General features: G+C 42.4%; 1 protein-coding gene across 3 annotated transcripts in view; it reads left to right on the plus strand.

Annotated features, from left to right (window-relative positions):
* Positions 1-21,144, plus strand: part of LOC140187171 (zinc transporter ZIP11-like) — an 840,422-nt gene that overhangs the window by 15,414 nt on the left and 803,864 nt on the right. For all 3 annotated transcript variants that reach the window (XM_072242190.1, XM_072242191.1, XM_072242192.1), the window contains exon 2: positions 3,051-3,089. In XM_072242190.1, the coding sequence (XP_072098291.1) occupies positions 3,051-3,089 (39 nt within the window). The remainder of the gene's footprint in view (positions 1-3,050; positions 3,090-21,144) is intronic.

Raw genomic sequence — 21,144 nt, forward strand, 5'->3', positions numbered from 1 at the left:
CCAGTATTACATTTGTGGGAGGGAGATGGCAAAGAACAGTGGGAATTCCATTCAACGTCAATCTACAGAGGAATTGCAGTAATAGTTCAGAGTGCGAAATTGGAATGTTAAGATTAGGTGAGTGCGCAGCAGAGATGTGGACCCCTCCCCTCCCGTCTGTTTAAATGTGTCAAAGATGTGTGTATATGTGAATGATGTGTAACACAGGTCCTTCCCAGGTTGTGACAGGGTTTCATTTCTGTGAGCTGGTGGTAACTTGGATAGTTCACAGGTTGGAAGCGTGGCCAACTACTAACTGAGTTCTCGCGCAGCAGAAGATGTCCGAGCTCTGTGGCAGCCGGCAATGCTAAAGCATCGGTCACCCAAATACTCGTCAATGTGTGCAGGTTGTAAAGTAAGTCAGATGTTACTAAACTGGGGGAGGTGATCCGTGTGCTGCTTCAGAAGTAACCACGTTTTAACTTCCTGCATGTCCCTTTGGCCTGTGTATTATTTTGGTCCGTAATCTATCGAAAACTTGTAGATCTAAAGGAATGTGAGCATCTCTGGAGGCGACCATTGCCACATTTCATCAAGTTTAGGCAGTAATTTGACATACAAGCAGACAATGTTGTAAACAAGCACTCAGTAGGCCAGGCTGCATCTATGGAAGAAGAACCAGTGTTTACATTTCAGGTTGAAATTCTGATGACATTTTCTGTTTTTGATTCCATTATCAGAAGTAAATTTATTTTCATTTATACCCAATTTATTGAGACAATTAAGTTTATCGCACAGAGGCAGATATGTTATTAATTTTAACTTGAAGTGTTGTGCATGCTGCACACCAGGTAATGTTAGACCATGCGCCAGTGTCAGAGGTAAACAAAAAATTGAGAAAATCAGAAGCGATAGGACTTATGTACACTTAGAAAGCAGAATTGATCTGGGACAGCTGGCATGGCTTTGTGTGGGGCAATACTGCCTCACAAATCTGATTGAGTTTTTTGAGGAGATTACTAAGCAAGTTAAGAAAAGGTAGGACAGCTGAGAGTCTATGCTTGGCCTGTAGTAAGGGAGTTGACAAGGTTCCACATATATTAGACGACATATAGTATTCAAGTATTCTCTTCAGATTTGAAATCTGTCTATTAGTGTACTGTGGAAATTAATGCTGGGACTCAGTGTTTGTGATTCTAGATGTCAGGCTGACCAACTTGTAATTCCCTGGCTTGTCTTTGTTACCCTTATTAAACAACAGAATTGGCTGCCTTTTAGCCTTTGAGAATTTTATCAATGGCTAATGATGAATCAAGTATCTCCACAAGGAGTTCTGCCATTTCTTTTCTCACCTATTGAGTCTGAGGATGCACTCAAGTCAGTCCCTGGGGATTTATCCACTTGAACATGTTGTAAGGCTGCAAACAATTCCTCCCTGATAATATGAATGTTCTCCAAAACATTATCACTTGTTTCCCTTGAGTCTTGAGGAACCATGATTTTCTCCTGAGTAAGCACAGAAGAAAAATTTGTTTAATAATCCCACCCATCTCTGGTGGCTCAAGGCACAGGCATCCCTTCTGATCTGTAAGGGAATCTACTCTCTCTCCCTTGCCATCCTTTTACTCTTGGTATAGTCTTAGATTCTCTTGGGATTTTCCTTAACTGTACCTGACAGCTCCATCTCATACCCTCTCCTTGCTCTCCTGATTTCTCTTCTTCTTTCTATAGTCACTCATCCATGAGTTCCTTTCTCTTGATGAGAGTCCCGGTATCTCTGATCAGCCAGGGTTCCCTGAGCTTTCCAGGTATACTATTCACCTCAGCAGGAACATATGGCCCCTGGATTCTTGGTAGCATATTCTTTAAAGGCTTCCCAATTGCTATTTGTGTCTTTTCCTCATAAAGGCATACCAACAGACCTCCAGTACACCCATTTCACAAATTGGACAGTCAATAGAAGGGAAGCAGAAACCTTTCACTAATGCATCCCTATTATACTGATGCTGCCTGACTTGTTGAGCTCCTCCAGCTTTGTATGTGTGCTACTAAATGACCTGAAGGTTAGGTACAGCTGAACTGGCATGGAATGTTGCGTGTTTTTCAAAGCACCGCTGTTTCACAAGGAGCTTTGCCTGTGAATTCGATTTGAAGAAATTTAATTTGTTTCCAAAAGTTATAGATCACTATAGTAAAGCTTTATTTGTAACGGAATAATCAGCATTTTTAAGGAACATAGTTTCGGCATCTCTTGCGAGGCTACCTGATGTTTGCGTGTGTTGCTTGTATTGCACTTGTATCTATCCATTTGTTCCTCGTTTTGTTGTACTTTATGTAAGGAAATGAGGTGGGTTTGGGGCATGTGGATAGATGAACTTTTCTCTTTCATCTAACTAGTCTCCATTATTGATGTGAATTGGGGCCAAGATGACACTGGTGACCAGTGGGACAAATGGTGACGTCCTGCAGGCAGTTCACGATACTACTGCTCCTTATTCTTTTAAATGTACCCCTACTACTAATCTGGTGTTCCTTTGTTTTTGTGGCTGCCTGTGGGAAGACAAATCTCAAAGTTGTATTCTGCATGCATACTTTGATCATAAATATACTTTGACCCACTTCATTGAAAATTTTTATTTCGCTTGTGTTGAGCAGTGAGTTTTGCCAATCCAAAGATGGGTGGAGAATAATTGAAAGGTGCGATCTTACAAAAAATAAAATACTGCATGGAGAGCACGGGAATGCTGATCCCAGACTACGTGGGGAAAGCTCTCTCCAATAAGTGAGGTCTTATGACTAATTGATCAATGTGCTACGATTTCAAAGATAATTTTGAAGTGAGAATATTTGTTTGAAGAACCAAAATGTATTTTGCTTGCACAATTTTATTGACTTCATTGCTTTTTGTAGGATCTTGATCCGTAGAAATTGGCTCTTGTTTGACTTGTGAAAAGTGGCTGAACTTCAGAAGTCTTTGATTGTTGGTAAAGACTTTCTGATGTGGTGAAGAATGATAAACGTTCTCCTTTTTATCAAAGTGTTTTAATTTTACTCTTATCTTTTCTACACAGAAACAAATCCTGGATGGAAGTCTTGGTTTTGCTGCAGGGGTGAGTGGATAAAGAGTCTTTAAACACAGTGTTTAAAAGCTGTTATGACAGCGTCAGCCTTCTAACTGAACATTTTTTGCTAGAGTAATGATTTGTTTCTGCATCCTGAAACATACGATTGTGGGAGTGAAATGTAGATAAGGAACAAGAATATTCTGAAGGAAGACTCTACAAAGAATCTTGCCGAAAGGTTTGTCTGCAAAAGTCAGGATAAAATTAATTTATGTACTGCCTTCTGTCGCATTGTCATGCAGACAGAAAGAGTACCACCTTCAATCGGTAAATAATTTAGGCCCAAGTTGACAGGAGGTGAGGGCACATACTGTTGATGGAACTGAATTGAAACCTAGTGACATTAATTTATTTTTATGAAGAGAGTTGAATGGTGAGGAGTGGCATATGTGCTATTTCTATCCTTATCAAGGTGAAGGATGGCATTTGAGACATGCAAACATGTCATTGCTTACGCAATTGAAGGTGTTCAACTGGCAGTCAGTCTACGAGCAGCACAGGCAGATGTGGGAGTATCTTCCTTTAATCAACGGCATCTAAGAAAATGAGAAGGAAAGGAATAAGATGATGTAAGAATAGTTGGAATGTCAACAATTCCTGTGGAGTGTAAACGCTGACACGGACTATTTCATCTAAGTGGATAGTTGAGCTTTAGGAACATGCCCATTTCCTGTGTCAATCATTGGTTGAAGTAGATGATTAGCAACAAGTTCTGCAAAGTTTCTCACAGTGAGCTTTTCAGAAGCTGCCGTAGAGTAGCCACACTGCTGACAAGAAATGGAGACCTACTCTGCTCTTGAATATGCTCCTGCAACACTTTCCTAAATATGATCTGACATTTTGAATGTTTTCTGGTATTGTTCAAATCATGTGAGATTGTACATTTTGTTATTTAATATGATCCTCTTGAGTTCTGGTTTTAATGTATGCTGATTCCTCGTGTAGATTTTCCATTAATGTGCTGGTCGAAATTCTTTGCCAGTCTGTGCATTTTGGTGCAGCTATTCAAATTCTATTATTTCCCAATGGCAAGGGTTGATCCTTATTTAATTGTTGGCAATCTTCTTACAAGAGGGAGTGAAGGATAAGCAGGTGATGGGTTTGACCTCTTACTCATGATACTTGCTCTCCTTTTGATCAGCTGTTGGTTTCATCTGAATGGCAGCAGAGTTGTAGATTTGGTGTGTGCTGTCCATTCGAGGCTTTGATCTGACATGTAACAAATGGGAAGGCAGTCGAATATGGGGTTTCGGGAACAGAGGCTGATGAGATCAGATGAGAGGAACACTTGAGGGGTTTGAACATTGGATACAGAGATCCCATGAAATACAAAATGCTGAGAGTTAATCTTAAAAAATAGCATTTCGTCTGACACTATTATGATGCAAATGCTAGAGACAGATATGTGATTCCCTAAACTTGAGGTTTTGCTTTTCATTGTTATAAGCCATGATACTCATGTGAATAGATCTGGAACTTCCTTTTGTGTTCATTTAGAGAATCACTGTGTTGTTGAGAGTGAAGTAAGCCCAATCTATCTCTGTGATATGGGAGACAGCAATAAAGCTGTTGGATAATGTATCACCTGAAGCATAACAAATATAAACTGTAGCTCAGTCTTCAAAAATAAAGTGAACTAATTACCAACTTCTGTTTAATCTGAACGCTAAATTGATTTTCTGGATGGTTTTAATTGCTGAGGATGCTATCTTGCCTGTTTTATTTCCTTTTATGATACAGGAGGCCATTCAGCTTATTGATATTATGTTGGCTGTTGAGAGCATTTCTATATAACTGGAATAATGTCACACCCTTCGGCCTGTTGAGTGTGATCTGCTGTTTGATCATGCATGGTTTATTTTTGCTCTCAGCCCCATTCTCCTTCCTTCTCCCATTACCCCAGTTTACCCTTGACCCCATTACCCCAGTTCTCCTGCCAGCTTCCTGTGCTCGGAGTAATCCGATTAGGTTGGCTTTATTTGTCACACGTACATTGGAACAGTGAAACCTACTGTGAAATGCGTCATTTTGTATCAATGACCAGCGCATGTCCGGGGATTTGCTGGGCGCTTCTGCTGCCAATATAGCATGCTGACAACTTACTAACCCTAACTTGCACCTCTTTGGAGTATGGGAGGAACCTGGAGCACCCCGAGGAAACCCATGTGGTAATGGGGAGAACACAGACTCCTTACAGGCCGCGGTGCAAATTGATCCCCAATTTAAACGGCCTAGCACTGTGAAGTGTTACCGTGACTACAGCACAATTGTGCTGCCCTGTATCGGTTCCTTGCAATCGCCAGTTAACCTACCAAGCAACACATATAGTGCCTGTAAAAAGTAATTGTTTCCCTGGGAAGTTTTCATGTTTTATATTTTACAACATTGAATCACAGTGGATTTAACTGGCTTTTTGGACACTCATTCATAAGGCCAGTGATGTTGTGGGGATAGAACTGGACTCTCTGACGGTGGTGTCTGAAAAGAGGATGCTGTCCAAGTTGCATGCCATCTTGGTCAATGTCTCCCATCCACTACATAATGTACTGGGTGGGCACAGGAGTACATTCAGCCAGAGACTCAGTCCACCGAGATGCAACACAGAGCGTCATAGGAAGTGATTCCTGCCTGTGGCCATCAAACTTTACAACTCCTCCCTTGGAGGGTCAGACACCCTGAGCCAATAGGCTGGTCCTGGACTTATTTCATAATTTACTGGCACAATTTACATATTACTATTTAACTATTTATGGTTCTATTACTATTTATTATTTATAGTGCAACTGTAACGAAAACCAGTTTCCCCCGGGATCAATAAAGTATGACTATGATCAACAGAAAGAGACTGTTTTGTGTCAAAATGAAAACAGATCTCTACAAAGTGATCTAAATATCCAACACAAAATAGTTAATTACATAAGTATTCACCCCCCCCCCCCCTTTACTATGACATACCATATCATCACTGGTGCACTCAATTGGTTTTAGAAGTCACATAATTTGTCAAATGGAGATCTGTTTTTGGAGACCTGTGTGATGAAACCAAAATTGGGCTTTTTGTCCATCAGACAAAATGCTATGTTTGGCATTAGGCAAACTCTACACATCTTCAGAAACAAATCATTCGTACCACCAGGCACAGTGGTGGCTGCATCATGCTGCAGAGATGCTTTACTGCAGTAGGCCCTGGAAGGCTTGTGAATGTAGAGGGTAAAATGAATGCAGCAAAATACAGGGAAATCCTGGAGGAAATCCACCTGCAGTCTGCAAGAGAAGTGTGACTTGGGAGAAGATTTGTTTTCCAGCAAGACGATGACCCCAAGCATAAAGCCAAAGCTACATAGCAGTGGCTTAAAACCAGCAAAGTTAATGTCCTGGGGTGGTCAAGTGGGCTATCCAACTGAGAATTTGTGGTTGGACTTGTGCACTCACAGTCCACATGCAGTCTGACAGAACTTTAGATTAAATTATGAGGACACGCAGTCCTCTTTTATTATCATTTAGTAATGCATGCATTAAGAAATGATACAATGTTTTTCCAGAATGATATCACAGAAACACATGACAAACCGACTTAAAAACTGAGAAAAATCACATAATTATAATATATAGTTACAACAGTGCAAAGCAATACCGTAATTTGATAAGGACAGATCATGGGCACGGTAGAAGTCTCAAAGTCTCTCGAAAGTCCCACCATCTCATGCAGACGGTGAACCTCCAGTGCCGCAAACTTGCCGATGCAGCATCCTGGAAGCATCCGACCACAGTCCGACTCTGAGTCCGTCCGAAAACTCCGAGCCTCCGAACAGCTCTCCGACACCGAGCACCATCTCTGCCGAGTGCTTCGACCCTGACCCCGGCAATAGGCAAAGCCGAGGATTTGGGGCCTTCCCCTCCGGAGATTCTCGATCGCACAGTAGCAGCGGCAGCGAAGCAGGCATTTCAGAAGTTTCTTCAGATGTTCCTCTGCGCTTCTCACGGCTGTCTCTATCAAATCAGGATTGTGCACGGTCCCCTAGTTAACACATATCGATATCAATTCGGAACGGCCGCATGCGCTGCATCGCACCGCCATCTTCTCCTCCCTTGAGTGGTCTTGTAAAGAAGAATTGGGAAAAATTACAGTATCCAGATGTGCAAAGCTGATAGAGTCCTATTCACACAGGCTCAAGGTTGTAATTGCTACCAAAGGTGCATCTACTACATACTGACTTGTAGCGAGTGAATACTCGTGCTTTATATTGGTAGTTAATTAGATCACTTTGTAGAGATCTGTTTTCCCTTTGACATGAATGTCTTTTTCTGTTGATCAGTCTCAAAGGAGCCAGATTAAATCCACTGTAATTCAATGTTGTAAAACATGAAAACTTCCAAGGTGGGCTGGGAGGTGAAAACTTTTTATAGGCACTTTATATATTCACAGAAGGATTGGTAAAGCTTCACCCTGGTAAGAATGGAAGTTGGGAATGGACCCTGCTAGTTGGAGCCGTGGCGCAGTAACACGAAGTGTTATACAACTGCGTCATTGCGCCCTCATCTGGATGGAAATGACTGCATTTAATACTGAATATTTCATAAGATGCTGTAATACTTTTGGAACATCTTCACCAGAATCTGACAAACAACCCATGCTGACAAAACTCGTTTTAAAAAGAATTAAATTGTAAATCTGTGAGCAGTTGAGTTTCTGCGACTGTCTTTGTACTGTGTATGTAAGTTAGGAAGGCAAATCTACTGGTACAACAGGTCCACAGCAGGTGCTATTTCATTGACTTTCATTGGAAACTCTGGACAGTGAAGATGCATACAAATGGATGATCTATATGGACTACAGCTTGGCATTCAATACTATCATCCCCTCAAAACTAATCAATAAGGCTCAGTACCCCTTGTGCAATTGCACCCTTGATGTCTCTCACTTGCAGATCCCAGTCAGTTCATATTGGCAGCAACATTTCCTCCATAATCTCCATCAGCACAGGTGCACCACAAGGCTGTGTGCTTAGCCCCCCCTGGTCTACATGTTTTACACTTATGACTGTGTGGCGAAGTACAACTTCAGAGCCATTTTTAAGTTTGCTGGTGACACCACTGCCATTGGCCAAATCAAAGGCGGCGATGAATCAGCACATAGGAAGGAGATTGAAAATCTGACCCTGTGGTGCCACAATAACAACCTCTTGCTTACTGTCAAGTCAAGCTAGAGTTTCTAGAAAGTATTGGGACTTAGAGGCAAAAGAAAATAAAATTTAGAAGTAATAGCAAGAATCCACTGATAGACCGGATGGAACTCACTGCCTGAGTGCTGCTTCTGCCCGGAACATCGGGAGGACCCGGCAGCGTCACAGCGGCAGTCCGGGAGCAGCGTTGGAATCTGCGGTAAGATGCTGAACCTTAAGTAACTTGAAAGACTGTTTCATGGAAAAGAGCACTGCTGTCACTGCAATTTGGGTTAGCGCTAGCTTCATGTCATGGGGATCATCGCGCACAGGCACTTCTGGGAAATGGCGTGAGGTTTAAGAAGAGCTGGGGAACCTTCGGGAAGGGTTGCCCGGTTTGAAAACATAACGGTCTATTAGGGAGGGGAGACTGTGCAGGTTGAATCCGTCTACAAAGTCCAGAGAGGCAGCCAGGTTTTTCACCTAATGACTAGTGTCCAATGGCTAATGCAACACTCACAACACGCTGGAGGAACTCAGCAGGTCGGGTGGCATCCGTGGAAACGATCAGTCAACGTTTTGGGCCAGAACCCTTCGTCAGGACTGAAGAGGGAGGGGGCAGAGGCCCTATAAAAAAGCTGAGGGGAGGGTGGGAAGGAGAAGGCTGGTAGGTGCCAGGTGAAAAGTGGGTCTGGATGAGGATGGCTAATGGTTGATGGAACTAATGGAACTATCAAACTGCCGCACTTACGAAAAATAAAAGGAGGAAAAAGGAAAAGTTGTTTGGTCATTGAGTGGAATCCAGTTTAATAAAAAAACCTTTGGGTAGATGCATTCAATCTCTTTCAAGTGGGGAAGCTGCACATGTTCAAAGAAGAAAAAGAAATCCGACTTGACACTTACTGTCAGCAAGACCAAGGAGCTGATTATTGGCTTAAGGGGGAAGAAATCGGAGGTCTATGAGCCAGCCTTCACTGGTCGATCCGAGGCAGAGAGGGTCAGCCACTTTAAATTCCTCAGTGCTGTCATTTCAGAGTACCTGTCCTGGGACCTGGGTCCAGCACACAAGTGTAATTACAAAGAAAGCACAGCAGCACCTCGACTTCCTTAGAAGTTTTCAAAGATTCAACATGACATTCAACAAACGGGCAGACTATTATTTAAATGGGGAAAGAATTGAAAGTTCTGAGATGCAACGGGACTTGGGAGTCCTCGTACAGGATACCCTTAAAGTTAACCTCCAGGTTGAGTCAGTAGTGAAGAAGGCGACTGCAATGTTGGCATTCATTTCTAGAGGAATAGAGTATAGGAGCAGGGATGTGATGTTGAGGCTCTAGAAGGCACTGGTGAGACCTCACTTGGAGTACTGTGGGCAGTTTTGGTCTCCTTATTTAAGAAAGGATGTGCTGACATTGGAGAGGGTACAGAGAAGATTCACTAGAATAATTCCGGGAATGAGAGGGTTAACATATGAGGAACGTTTGTCCACTCTTGGACTGTATTCCTTGGAGTTTAGAAGAATGAGGGGAGACCTCATAGAAACATTTCGAATGTTGAAAGGCATGGACAGAGTGGATGTGGCAAAGTTGTTTCCCATGATGGGGGAGTCTAGTATGAGAGGGCATGACTTAAGGATTGAAGGGCGCCCATTCAGAACAGAAATGCAAAGAAATTTTTTCAGTCAGAGGGTGGTGAATCTATGGAATTTGTCGCCACGGGCGGCAGTGGAGGCCAAGTCATTGGCTGTATTTAAGGCAGAGATTGATAGGTATCTGAGTAGCCAGGGCATCAAGGGTTATGGTGAGAAGGTGGGGGAGTGGGACTAAATGGGAGAATGGATCAGCTCATGATAAAATGGCGGAGCAGACTCGATGGGCCCAGCGGCCGACTTCTGCTCCTTTGTCTTATGGTCTTATGGACATCTAAAACTTTGACAAATTTCTATTGAAGTGTGGTGCAGAGTATATTGACTGGCTGCATCACACTGCCAGATCAACATGGATTGGCTTCAAGTGAAGAAAATTGATGTCCTTGAGTGACCCAGTCAGAGTTGTGACCATGACCCAATTGAAGATCTCTGGCAAGAGCTCTAGGCTTGCTGTCCTTCGTTGCTCTTCAACTAACCTGGCACAACTTGAGCAATTTTGCAAGAAGGAAGGGGCAAATCTTGTTCCGTCATGTTGTGCAAAGCTAATAGAGACCTATCCAAAAAGACTACTGGCTGTGATACCGCGAGACATGGTTCAACAAAGGGGGATGAATACTTTTGAACTGCTGACATTTCAGTTTTTGAATGTTTAGTTTTTTTCCGTGTTTTGCGCTCTACTGAGAAAGAAGGAGCATGTGATTCATAAGTAAAATAATTCTTAGTCAAATTGATCAATGTCCCTGGTTTTAATACTCATTCATCTGAACAAAGGGGTGGGGGCTGAATACTTTTACAAGGCACTGTATTGAGTGTGCCCGCAAGAAATTGAATCTCCAGATTCCATATGTACTTTGATAGTAACTTTACATTGAATGTCTATATAGAGCATAAGTAGGATCATAGGCTTATTCATTGAGAGAGGCACAGGAAGTTAGGCCTTTGACCCATTAAGTGTGCTTCAGCTTTCAAGCACTCAATTCTCTAACCCTACCTGAACCTATCTTATTCTCTCCACCCCAAAGTCTACCAGCCTACGGTTTAGGGGCAATTCATGGCAGTCAATTAGATTGCCAATCTGCACGTTGGAGGAAATTGAGAAAGCAGACCATCTCGAGGAGACACATGCCATCCCAAACTCCAAACAGATGGCACATACCAAATGACACACATGGTTTGAGTCTAGGTTGCTGAAGCTGTGACGTCAGCTTTTCTAGTCACCGCAGATGTGATGGTGCCGGAGAAGCTGCAGTATGTTGCCTGGGATGGAGTGTTTTTGGTCTGAGGAGAGATCGGAGAGGCTATATCTTTTTCTGTGCAGTAGAGGAGGTTAAGAGGGCATCTGATTATTATACTCAGGCCAATTTATTAGGTACACCTGGTAAACCCAGTGTGGTATTCTGCTTCTGTAGCTCATTAAAGGTTTGGCATGTTTTGCATTCAGAGATGTTCTTTTGAACACCACTGTGGCAATGTGTGGTTATTTGAGGTACTATTCTCTTCTTGTCGGCATGAACCAGTCAGGCTGTTCTCCTCTGATCTTTCTCATTAACAAGATGTTTTTGCCCACAGAACTGCTGCTCACTGGATTTTTTTTTTGTTTGCACACCATTTTTTGTAAACTCTGGGGAGTGCTGTGTGTGAAAATTCCAGAAGATCAGCAGTTTTTGAGATACTCAAACCACACCTTTTGCCACCACCAATTATTCCACGGTCAAAGTCACATTTCTTCCCCATTCTGGTGTTTGGTCTGACCGACAACCGAACCTCTTGACCATGTCTGCATGCTTTTAAGTATTGAGTAGCTGCCACATGATTGGCTGATTCAATTTTGCATTAACGAGCAGGTGTAAAGGTGTAATTGGCCACTGAAGGTGTATATAAAATTTAAAGGGCATCAGTGGGGAAGACTGCTGGAAACTTTCCCCCATATCAGAGGTAAATAAAATTAGAGGACGTAGAATTAGGGTAATGGGGAGATGATCCAGAGGGACCCTCACCTATAAATTGCTAAGTATTTGGTATCACCTGAAAGAGTGCTTGGAACAGAGTTGATAACAGCATTTCTGGATGAGGACTTAAATCACCTGGGCATTGAAGGTTGTGGGGCAAAATGTGATTAAAATGGATTGGTGCCCAGTGGTCAGTATGGATATGGTGGGCTGAATGGCCTGTTTCCCAGCTTTTTGAATCTGGCGTAATAATTCTCCTTGCATTCTGCTGCCTATTCCAGAATAAGCATACATGAATTGTTCAAGTGTTATCTCGCTATCTTATAAACTGATATGTGGTGTTTGTAAAATGGTAGGCTTAAAATAGTTCGCATCTCATGAGAGAATGATATTGAATAGCATTGGTTCTTAATCTAACTTCCGTTAGCTTTGAGGTGACATTGCAAATGTGAGATTTTTGTAATACGCTAACATTTTAAAACAATAGTTATAAGTACTCAGGAGGAATAGTAGACATTTTGTCTCCAGTGTTGAGACAGTGTGAAATTGCAGTCAAAAATGCTGGTGGGATCATGACTAGAAACAGGCAACTGAGATCTTTGGAGCATAGGTTTATGAAAAGATTCTGCTAAAATCTCAACACAGCATAAACCCACACTTGGAGGACCATATTCAATTCTCCTTCCCTTTGGGTAGAAAACACACTGTTTGAATTACTGTGAATCATCACGTGATTGATTGGCATCTGTCTGTCTTGAAGGACAAAGGGTGATGTTGATGATCATCATCAGAAGCCTGGGCGGAAGCCATGGAGATCCTGAGATACATCCTCCTCCCGGCCTCACCAGTGTAGTCCAATGGAAAGTGAGGCAATATGTTTTGGCATCAGCCTGGCTGCAGGAGCTGCTGGAAGGATGTTCAGTGACATCCGGCCACTTTCGCGACTCCCATCTGGGTTTACTCCTGTAGCCTTTGGCTCTCCCAAGGCTGCCCACAAGGCAGTGGGGCTATTTACCCAAAGCTGGGGATCTGGTTCACGAGCACCAGGGCATGTCCACCCACCGGTGGGCCTGTGTGCTACGTGTGCAGGGGCCAGACCTCCTCACCGTCCTGTAGTTCAGTCCGAGTCTGAAAGGAGCTCAGTTTCCATGTGTCGCCAGCGAGGAGGCAAGACATGGGGCTTGCTGTTGGAGAGGTTATGTACTGGCAGGGAGAGACTTGCACATTCAGCTCTTCTTTTCGCAAGACTGCTAGCTAGTGGTGGAAGCTGAAAGTGAGAGCAACAAGCACTACCCACTACACTACCACACGAGATGCATCACAACAACTATTTTAACACTGCATGATTATTATACACATAAAACAAATACCAATACAGTTATTTGCTCTTTTGTATGACATTGTTTTATAACTTTTAAAACACAACAGTTGGCTGCACCCTTGTGTAGGAAGCCCATTACTGGGAGTACGAAGTTCCATTTTAATGGCTTATTGAGGAGAGGGATTTGCTCTCTGTCAATTTGTGTGCTGATGTAATGCAATGTTTTTTGCTATTAGCGCTACCAAGGACTTTGGAAAGAACTGATTGGTGCAATTGTAATTGTAAATATGCTTTTGGAATTAGTGAAACACCACTTATTATGTGGCTAGTTGATCTTTCCAACCCCTTCTTTGAAAGAGCTGTTCTATGTGAATGAATTATTTCCTTCATTCCACTCTTTATTGCTTTCAAATGATTTTATTGAATCTGCTTTCCCCATTTTTATCAGGCTGTCAGTTTGAGATTTTAACTATTTGTGATGCACCTTTCATTCCTCTTTAGTTCCTTTAATTATCAACCGAAATGTAATGCTGACCTTTGTACAAATGGAAACCATTTCCTCTTTAAACATTGTTCTATTGATTTATAGATCACTGTAAGTCCTCTGTTAAGCTTCTCTGTTTCAAGTACAATCCGGTTTCTCTTGTTTCTGCATAAAACTAAAGCACTACGTTCCTGCTTGTAAATCTCTCCGTATACTCTCTAGGGTCCTGGCAATTGTCATTATGATTGATGCTCAGATTCAGTGTGAAGCATCTGTGCCTTATCCACTGCTTTATATAGATGGAATATACAGACGTTGTAGTTTCATTCGTCTTGTTCTTCCTTTATGTTAAAGCCAAGGATATCAAAGATTTTTTCCAAAAAGATTTATAAAGATTTTTCTTTGTCACATGTACATTGAAATTCTAACTGGCTGCATCACAATCTGGTATTGGGGTGGAGGGGCTACTACACAGGATTGAAGTAAGGTGCAAAGAGTTGTAAATTTAGCCAGCTGCACTATGAGTACTAGCCTCTGTAGCATCCAGGACATCTTCGAGGAGCAATGCCTCAAAAACGTGGCATCCATCATTAAGGACCCTCATCACCCAGGACATGCCCTGTTCTCATTGGTACAATCAGGAAGGAGAGACAGAAGCCTGAAGGCACACACTCACTGATTCAGGAACAGTTTCTTCCCCTCTACCATCTGATTTCTAAATGGATACTGAACTCATGAACACTACCTCACTACTTTTTTAAATTTCTGTCTTTGCACTAGTATAATGTAACTATTTAATATATCTACTTACTGTAATTCATGTTTTTCTCTATTATTATGTATTGCATTATTGTGGGCATGTGGCCAAGTGGTTAAGGCATTGGACTAGTGACCCGAAGGTCGTGAGTTCGAGCCCCAACTGAGGCAACGTGTTGTGTCCTGGAGCAAGGCACTTAATCACACATTGTTCTGCGACGACACCGGTGCCAAGCTGTATGGGTCCTAATGCCCTTCCCTTGGACAACATTGGTGTCATGGAGAGGGGAGACTTGCAGCATGGGCAACTGCTGGTCTTCCATACAACCTTGCCCAGGCCTGTGCCATGGAGAGTAAAGACTTTCCAGGTGCAGGTCCATGGTCTCACAAGACTAACGGATGCCTTTATTTATGTATTGCATTGTACTGCTGCCACATAGTCAACAAGTTTCATGACAGACGCCGGTGATATTAAACCTCACTCTAAAATGTGCCATTTACGTCATATACAATCTGAGGTTTGTGGGGGGGGTACCTTGCAAGTGTTTCCATGCTTCCGGTGTAAACATAGCATGCCCACAACTTTTAAAACCCTAACCCTTACGCCTTTGGAATGTGGGAGGAAACACACGCAATCATGGGAAAGTGTACAAACTCATTACAGACAGGGAAGCAATCAAACTCACTAAGAATGATCGCTGGCACTGAGAGCAGTTGTGCTAACTGCCATGCTACTGTCTGCCCACTTACTGTATATTATGAAAGAAGTCTAATTGGGGCTTGCCTTTTTGGAAATCGTTGTGCCAGCAGTTTAGTACTTACCCTCACAGTTAATCAACACCTCTCATGTTCCCTCAAGTAAAACATTGTAAAGTGTTTGAGAGATTTTCACATGGCCAATAGGTCCCGTGGTGATAAGACATATGCTTTGTGTCCTGCAGTACTGGATACTGCTTAATGTCTTCATGTGCTTGCTCTGCACTCCAAAAAGCCTCTTCTCTCTCTCTCTGTTCCAACACCTACTTAGTCCTGTGTCATTTGGTTAATATTGCTCCTCCTCTTCTTACTAAAGCCTTACGTTTTGGTGTTGCACTGCATTTGACAAATATCTCCCTATATATCCAGCCTGGTACCTTTTTTCCTTTTGTAGTTTCATAATTTACCCTCATGTTTGTGAATGTGTAATGATGCCAATACCAGGGCATCCCAGCAATCTTAAAAAGCCTTCAAAGCAACTTTCTGTTCATTGCCTCAGTTAAGTTCTGTTAATTTCATGATTTGTCAAACAGGTATTTTGTGGAATGCCTTCTGAAAGTCTTTGTGCATGCCAACCCTCGGAAATTAGCCAAACTTGATGTGTATTTACATATTTATACTTGGTTACAGATTTTCAAGTATCAATTCATTTTGACTTGGATTATTACCCCAGCACCAACTGGAGACTCAGAAATGCCACTGAACACAGATATAGAAGGATTCTTCATTGCTGTTTCCATAACGATTTTTTTTTTTTGACCAGTCAGGATTGTTAGCTCTGAGCTGAACCTCCAAACCGGGATCGTGCTAAGTCTATCCTCTACCCTCTTTGATCTGTTTGACATGGATGACCCTACCAAGAGCCAAAGCACAAGCCCCTGACACTAGCCAGCATAGCTCTCTGGGATGTTGAGGCACGCAAGCCCCCAAACCCTGTGACAAGGTTGTGGTCCTCTTGGAGGTGTTATTTTTTTTCCAAGCATGTGATTGAGTGAGTTTTGGAGTTTGTGAAGTAAACACAGAAAATCTGGAAATGCGCAACAGATCAGGAGGCATCTGTGGAGAAGTAACCACATTAATGTTTCAGCTGCAATGTGGCCTTTGGGTTCTGATGGAAATGCAAATGTCAAAGATCATAAACTAAAAACTGTAGATGCTGCAAATCTGAAATAAAATAAAACACAATGTGTGAAATTTTAAATGGGTCAAGTGGCAGGTATGGAGATGGTTAATATTTTCCATTGATAACCTTTTATCTGAACGAGGTAAAGTTGGAGATTGTTCTTGTTTCAGAGTTTGGATGGGAAGAAGATAACTAAGGTTGGAGACTAAGAGACAGATTGACTGACTTGCAAGATGGTGTGGCTGAGAGAGAGTGGGTGAAGCCTTATTAATTGCATCTAATCTAGGGGATTTTGATTGAGCGTAAGGGCCAAGAGATTTGGAGAGGTTCTGAGGGGAACTTGTTTCAGCCAGAGGGTGGTGAGTAACTGGGTATTGCACTGCAGAGGACTGATGGAGGCATAGTTGCCAGTCGCATTTTGGACAAGCACTTGAATCGCTTCAGCATAGAAGGCTACAGTAGGGCTGGAAGCTGGGATGAACACAAATGGGTGCCCGCTGGTCAGTATAGATGTGGCAGGGTGATTCCATGCTGCATGATTCTTACCTTTTTTAAAGAGATGTAAATAGATGGGTACGGACAGGGGAGGAAGAACAGATGAATGAGCAGAGAGAAGAAAATCATGTTGGACCTGAGGGGATTAAAAATGCTGAAACTGACAGAAATTTTAAGTTAAATAGAATGCTGGACAGGCATGTTTGACTGCAGCTGTGGAGCGTTTAATAGACTTTGGCCGCTCTTGTAATAGTGTGAAAATTGAAAAAGAATACTCAGACACAGGATGTGGTGAAGATATGAGAAATAGATCTGACAAGGGTAGACTACAAAATTTCATTTCAAGACATGGTGAACATGTGATGGCAAATATTGTCAATCCAATAGTTGTACATAGTTTTCAAGCACAAAACTACAAACTGAAAGTGATCCAGTCTTGGCTAATGAAAGATGTTGCAGTATATTAAATCGAAGCAGAGTCCGAGAAGTTGTCAGAAAGAGTTTCAAGAAGGCATGAGTGGCAAAGGGTATGGGGAGAGACAAAGAAAATTGTATTGAGGTAAAGGAACAGCCATGATTGCTTTGAACAATTGCCAACGTGACTGAACAGAATGGACTGCGTGAGCCCGTGCAAGCCAATCCAAAAAGGTGAATGCTCTACTTGCTGCTGTTTCTGGGTTGATTACCTTACATTGTTGAATTTCATGTTGAATCCTGATCCTAACATTCCTTGTTGGAAGATCAGGTCCTGTACCTTAAGTTTGTGTGAGGGTTCATTGGATCTACACAGGGGGCCAGAATGGGACTGGGGTAGAGAATTGGCGATAAGGAATTAGAATCTCAGGCTTGTCCTTGGAAACTGACAGATCATTTTGCAGAACATTTCCATTCTATGTGCATTTGATGTCTCTAATGTAGGTGGGACTGCACTGTGAATAGATTGGAAGGAATGTTTGGGTTTGCTGACAAGAGAAAATCTGCAGATGCAGAGGGGAAGAAGCTGTTCCTGAATTGCTGAGTGTGCACCTTCAGGCTTCTGTACCTCCTTCCCAGTGGTAACAATGAGAAGATTGCACGTCCTGGGTGACGGGGGTCCTTAGTAATGGACGCCACATTTCTGAGGCACCACTCCTTGAAGATGTCTTAAATCTTACAGACGCTAATACCCATGATCGAGCTGACTCATTTTACAACTTTCTGTAGCTTCTTTCGATCCTGTGCAGTAGCACCACCCCCTCCCTTATCCAGACAGTGATGCAGCCTGTCAAGATGCTCTCCACAGTACATTTGTAGAAGTTTTCAAGTGTTTTAGGTGACAAACCAAATCTCTTCAAACTCCTAATGAAATATAGCTGCTGTCTTGCTTTCTTTATAGCTGCCTCGATATATTGAGACTAGGTTAGATCCTCAGATATTGGCACCTAGGAATTTGAAATTGCTCACGCCCTCCGCTTCTGATCCCTCTGAAGGTTGGTTCAAGTTTCCTCATCTTACCCTTCCTGAAGTCCACAGTTAGCTCTTTGGTCTTATTGACATTGAGTGCAAGGTTTTTGCTGCGGCACCGCTCAACTAGCTTGACTATATCGCTCCTGTATGCCCTCCTGTCACCATCTGAAATTCTGCCAACAATGGTTGTATCATCGGCAAATTTATAGATGGCCTTTGAGCTCTGCCTAGCCACGCAGTCATAGGTATAAAGAGAGTAGAGCAGTGGGTTAATGGACACATCCCGGAGGTGCGCAGGTGTTGATCATCAGCGAGGAAGAGATGTTATCACCAAACTGCATGGATTGTGGTCTTCCGGTTAGGAAGTTGAGGATCCACTTGCAGAGGGAGGTATAGAGGCCCATGTTCTGTAGTTTTTTGATCAGGACTGTGTTAAATGCTGAGCTATAGTCGGTAATCAGCATCCTGATCTGGATGTTTGTATTGCCCAGGTGATCTAAGGCCAAGTGAGGAGCCATTGAGATTGCGTCTGCGTAGACCTATTGTGGCGGTAGGCAAATTGGAGTGGGTCCTGGTCTTTGCTGAGACAGGAGTTGATTCTAGCCATGAGCAACCCCCAAAGCATTTCATCACCGTAGATCACCGTGCTACAGTGGCTCACACTAAGGCAGCTCACACTACTCTTCTTGGGCACTGGTATAATTGTTGCCCATTTGAGGCAGATGGTAACTTTTGTCCATAGCAGCGAGAGGTTGAAAATGTTTTTGAATACACCCGTCAGCTGGTTGGCACAAGTTTGTAGAGCCTTACCTGATACTCCATTGGGGCCTGCTGCCTTGCGAGGGTTCACCCGCCTGAAATACAGCCTGATGTCCTGGAGCACTGAAAAGGAAAGAGAGAAAAAGTCGGGTGTTACATCTCCTGTGGTTCTGTGTAAAGTTGTGTCAAGCCTCTGAGACGATATGAGAAAGTAACGCAAGCAGTCAAAGAGGGCACAATCCCTTTGGAATTCTGGGGAAGTAATGTGTGTCTCTAGTGGTACTGAGGTGTCACAGATATTCCCTACATTCTCTCCTCTCTGCAATATAAAAACATGTAATTTCTAATCTTTTGGTTTCTGAGGAAAGATCATCAATTTTCTACGCTAACTTTGTTTCTCCCTTCATTTGTGATTCTTGACCATTTTGCATTTTCTGTTTCACTTTTCAGATTTGCAACATCTGCAGATTTTTCACACCTAAGGTGCTGGAGGAACTCGGCCCTCATGAATTCCTCCAGCCTCTTGTGTATGTTATTTTGGATTTTCAGAATCTCTTGTGTTCATGACCCGCAGATTTTGCTGTTTGAAATTGTGGAAATTCATATTCTTTCCTTCAACTCCCAGGATGCACGACATCGGACATTTACTTTTCAACTTAGAACATTGCCAATGCTTATTATCACCCTGTCTTGTTTTATGTTGCCAACAGTGCTTTCTTCACAGTAATTTTCTTTAGAGAAGACCGTGGATGTACTTTTTCTCTCCATAAGGTTTGCTAAGTTCCTCAAAAGTCCCATATACTCCTTCATTACCCTTTAACGAGATGTCTACAATTGGTTTTAGCTGTTTTTTTGTAGAGAGCCTATCTTTAAAGCTTTTCGCTCCTTTTTGCTTGTCTACTTAATGTGTAGAGATGTTTGCCATAAGCTGAATGCTTTTGAGGTTGTGTGCTTTAAAAAAAAATCTGTGGTTTTGGAAGCAAAGATGAAAATTTCAAAAGAAAGGATGGCTGGAAGAATGTTAACTGATGGCACCGAATGAAGTTAGATGAAAAGCACATCTGGAGGGTGTGGTGGTAGGCTAATTGCCTGCTGTAAAATAGGTTCAGTGCAGAGGGAAGGCAGGAGGATTGTAGCAGTTGATGGGCAAGGGTGAGAGAATAGGCAATAGGTGAGAAAATGGGTCTGATGGGAGTGCTTTAAGGACCAGCATAGATTTGACTGGCCTCCTATGTTATGAGGCAATATGGATATAAAATACAGTATCAAAGAATGCTGTTTGGATTAAAACTATTTGTTGAATTTATTAATGCCACTTAAGTTGACAAAAGAAATTAAAATGAACCAGAGCTTTAAGAGCAAATACTTAAATGATGAGGTGAATCAATCTGAAAATCTACTTTATTTGTGGAACGGAGGCGTCACTAGTAAGGATATTTGTCTGCTTCATAGTCCATTTCTTGGTGATTGTTGGTTTTCTTTTTGATGTGTCTCAGTACTCATTGTTTGGCCAATGGAAAGGGCCACTTTGCATGCAATTGTGTGTGCACACACAGTAAATAAATTTGATATAATGCCATCAATTACGGGTTAAATTTTTTTTAAGGTATGTGTTAATTTGCCTTGTTTTCCATGAGTTCCACAGGATCTTTTGCACCTTTGGGAGATGGGTTTGTGGTTCATGTTGCCCTCTGTAAAACAACACTCCTGACAGTGCAGCTCTGTAGTATTGCCCAGATCAGCTTCAGTTTTAAAGTCCGTACTGTGAATGGCAATAGGTGCTTAGTAACTTTTAAATTTTTAGCCTGTAATTTGTTTTGATTACTCAAGGGTGCTGAAGAATCTGGGCAAAAGCTGCTTTGTGGCATTGCACAATATTCACCGCGATCCCTTTGAATGACAGAGCAGGGTCAGCTTGTGCCAACTATTTTTTAAAAGTGCGTCAAGTGGCACTTTAAATCTCAACCTTTTGACTGAGGCAATGGCGAATGCTGATCAGCCAGAGCTGAAATATGGCCTGTCAACTGTGTCTGCGTCAGTGGCAATGCAGTAATTTACTCCTGATGGGTTCCTCTGTTTATCACCATGTCAACTTTGGGAAGAATTGTGTCAAACTTGGTGATATCACTGTGGAGATTGGCAGA

This window comes from Mobula birostris, chromosome 24, assembly GCF_030028105.1.
Source record: "Mobula birostris isolate sMobBir1 chromosome 24, sMobBir1.hap1, whole genome shotgun sequence".
NCBI classification, from domain to species: domain Eukaryota; kingdom Metazoa; phylum Chordata; class Chondrichthyes; order Myliobatiformes; family Myliobatidae; genus Mobula; species Mobula birostris.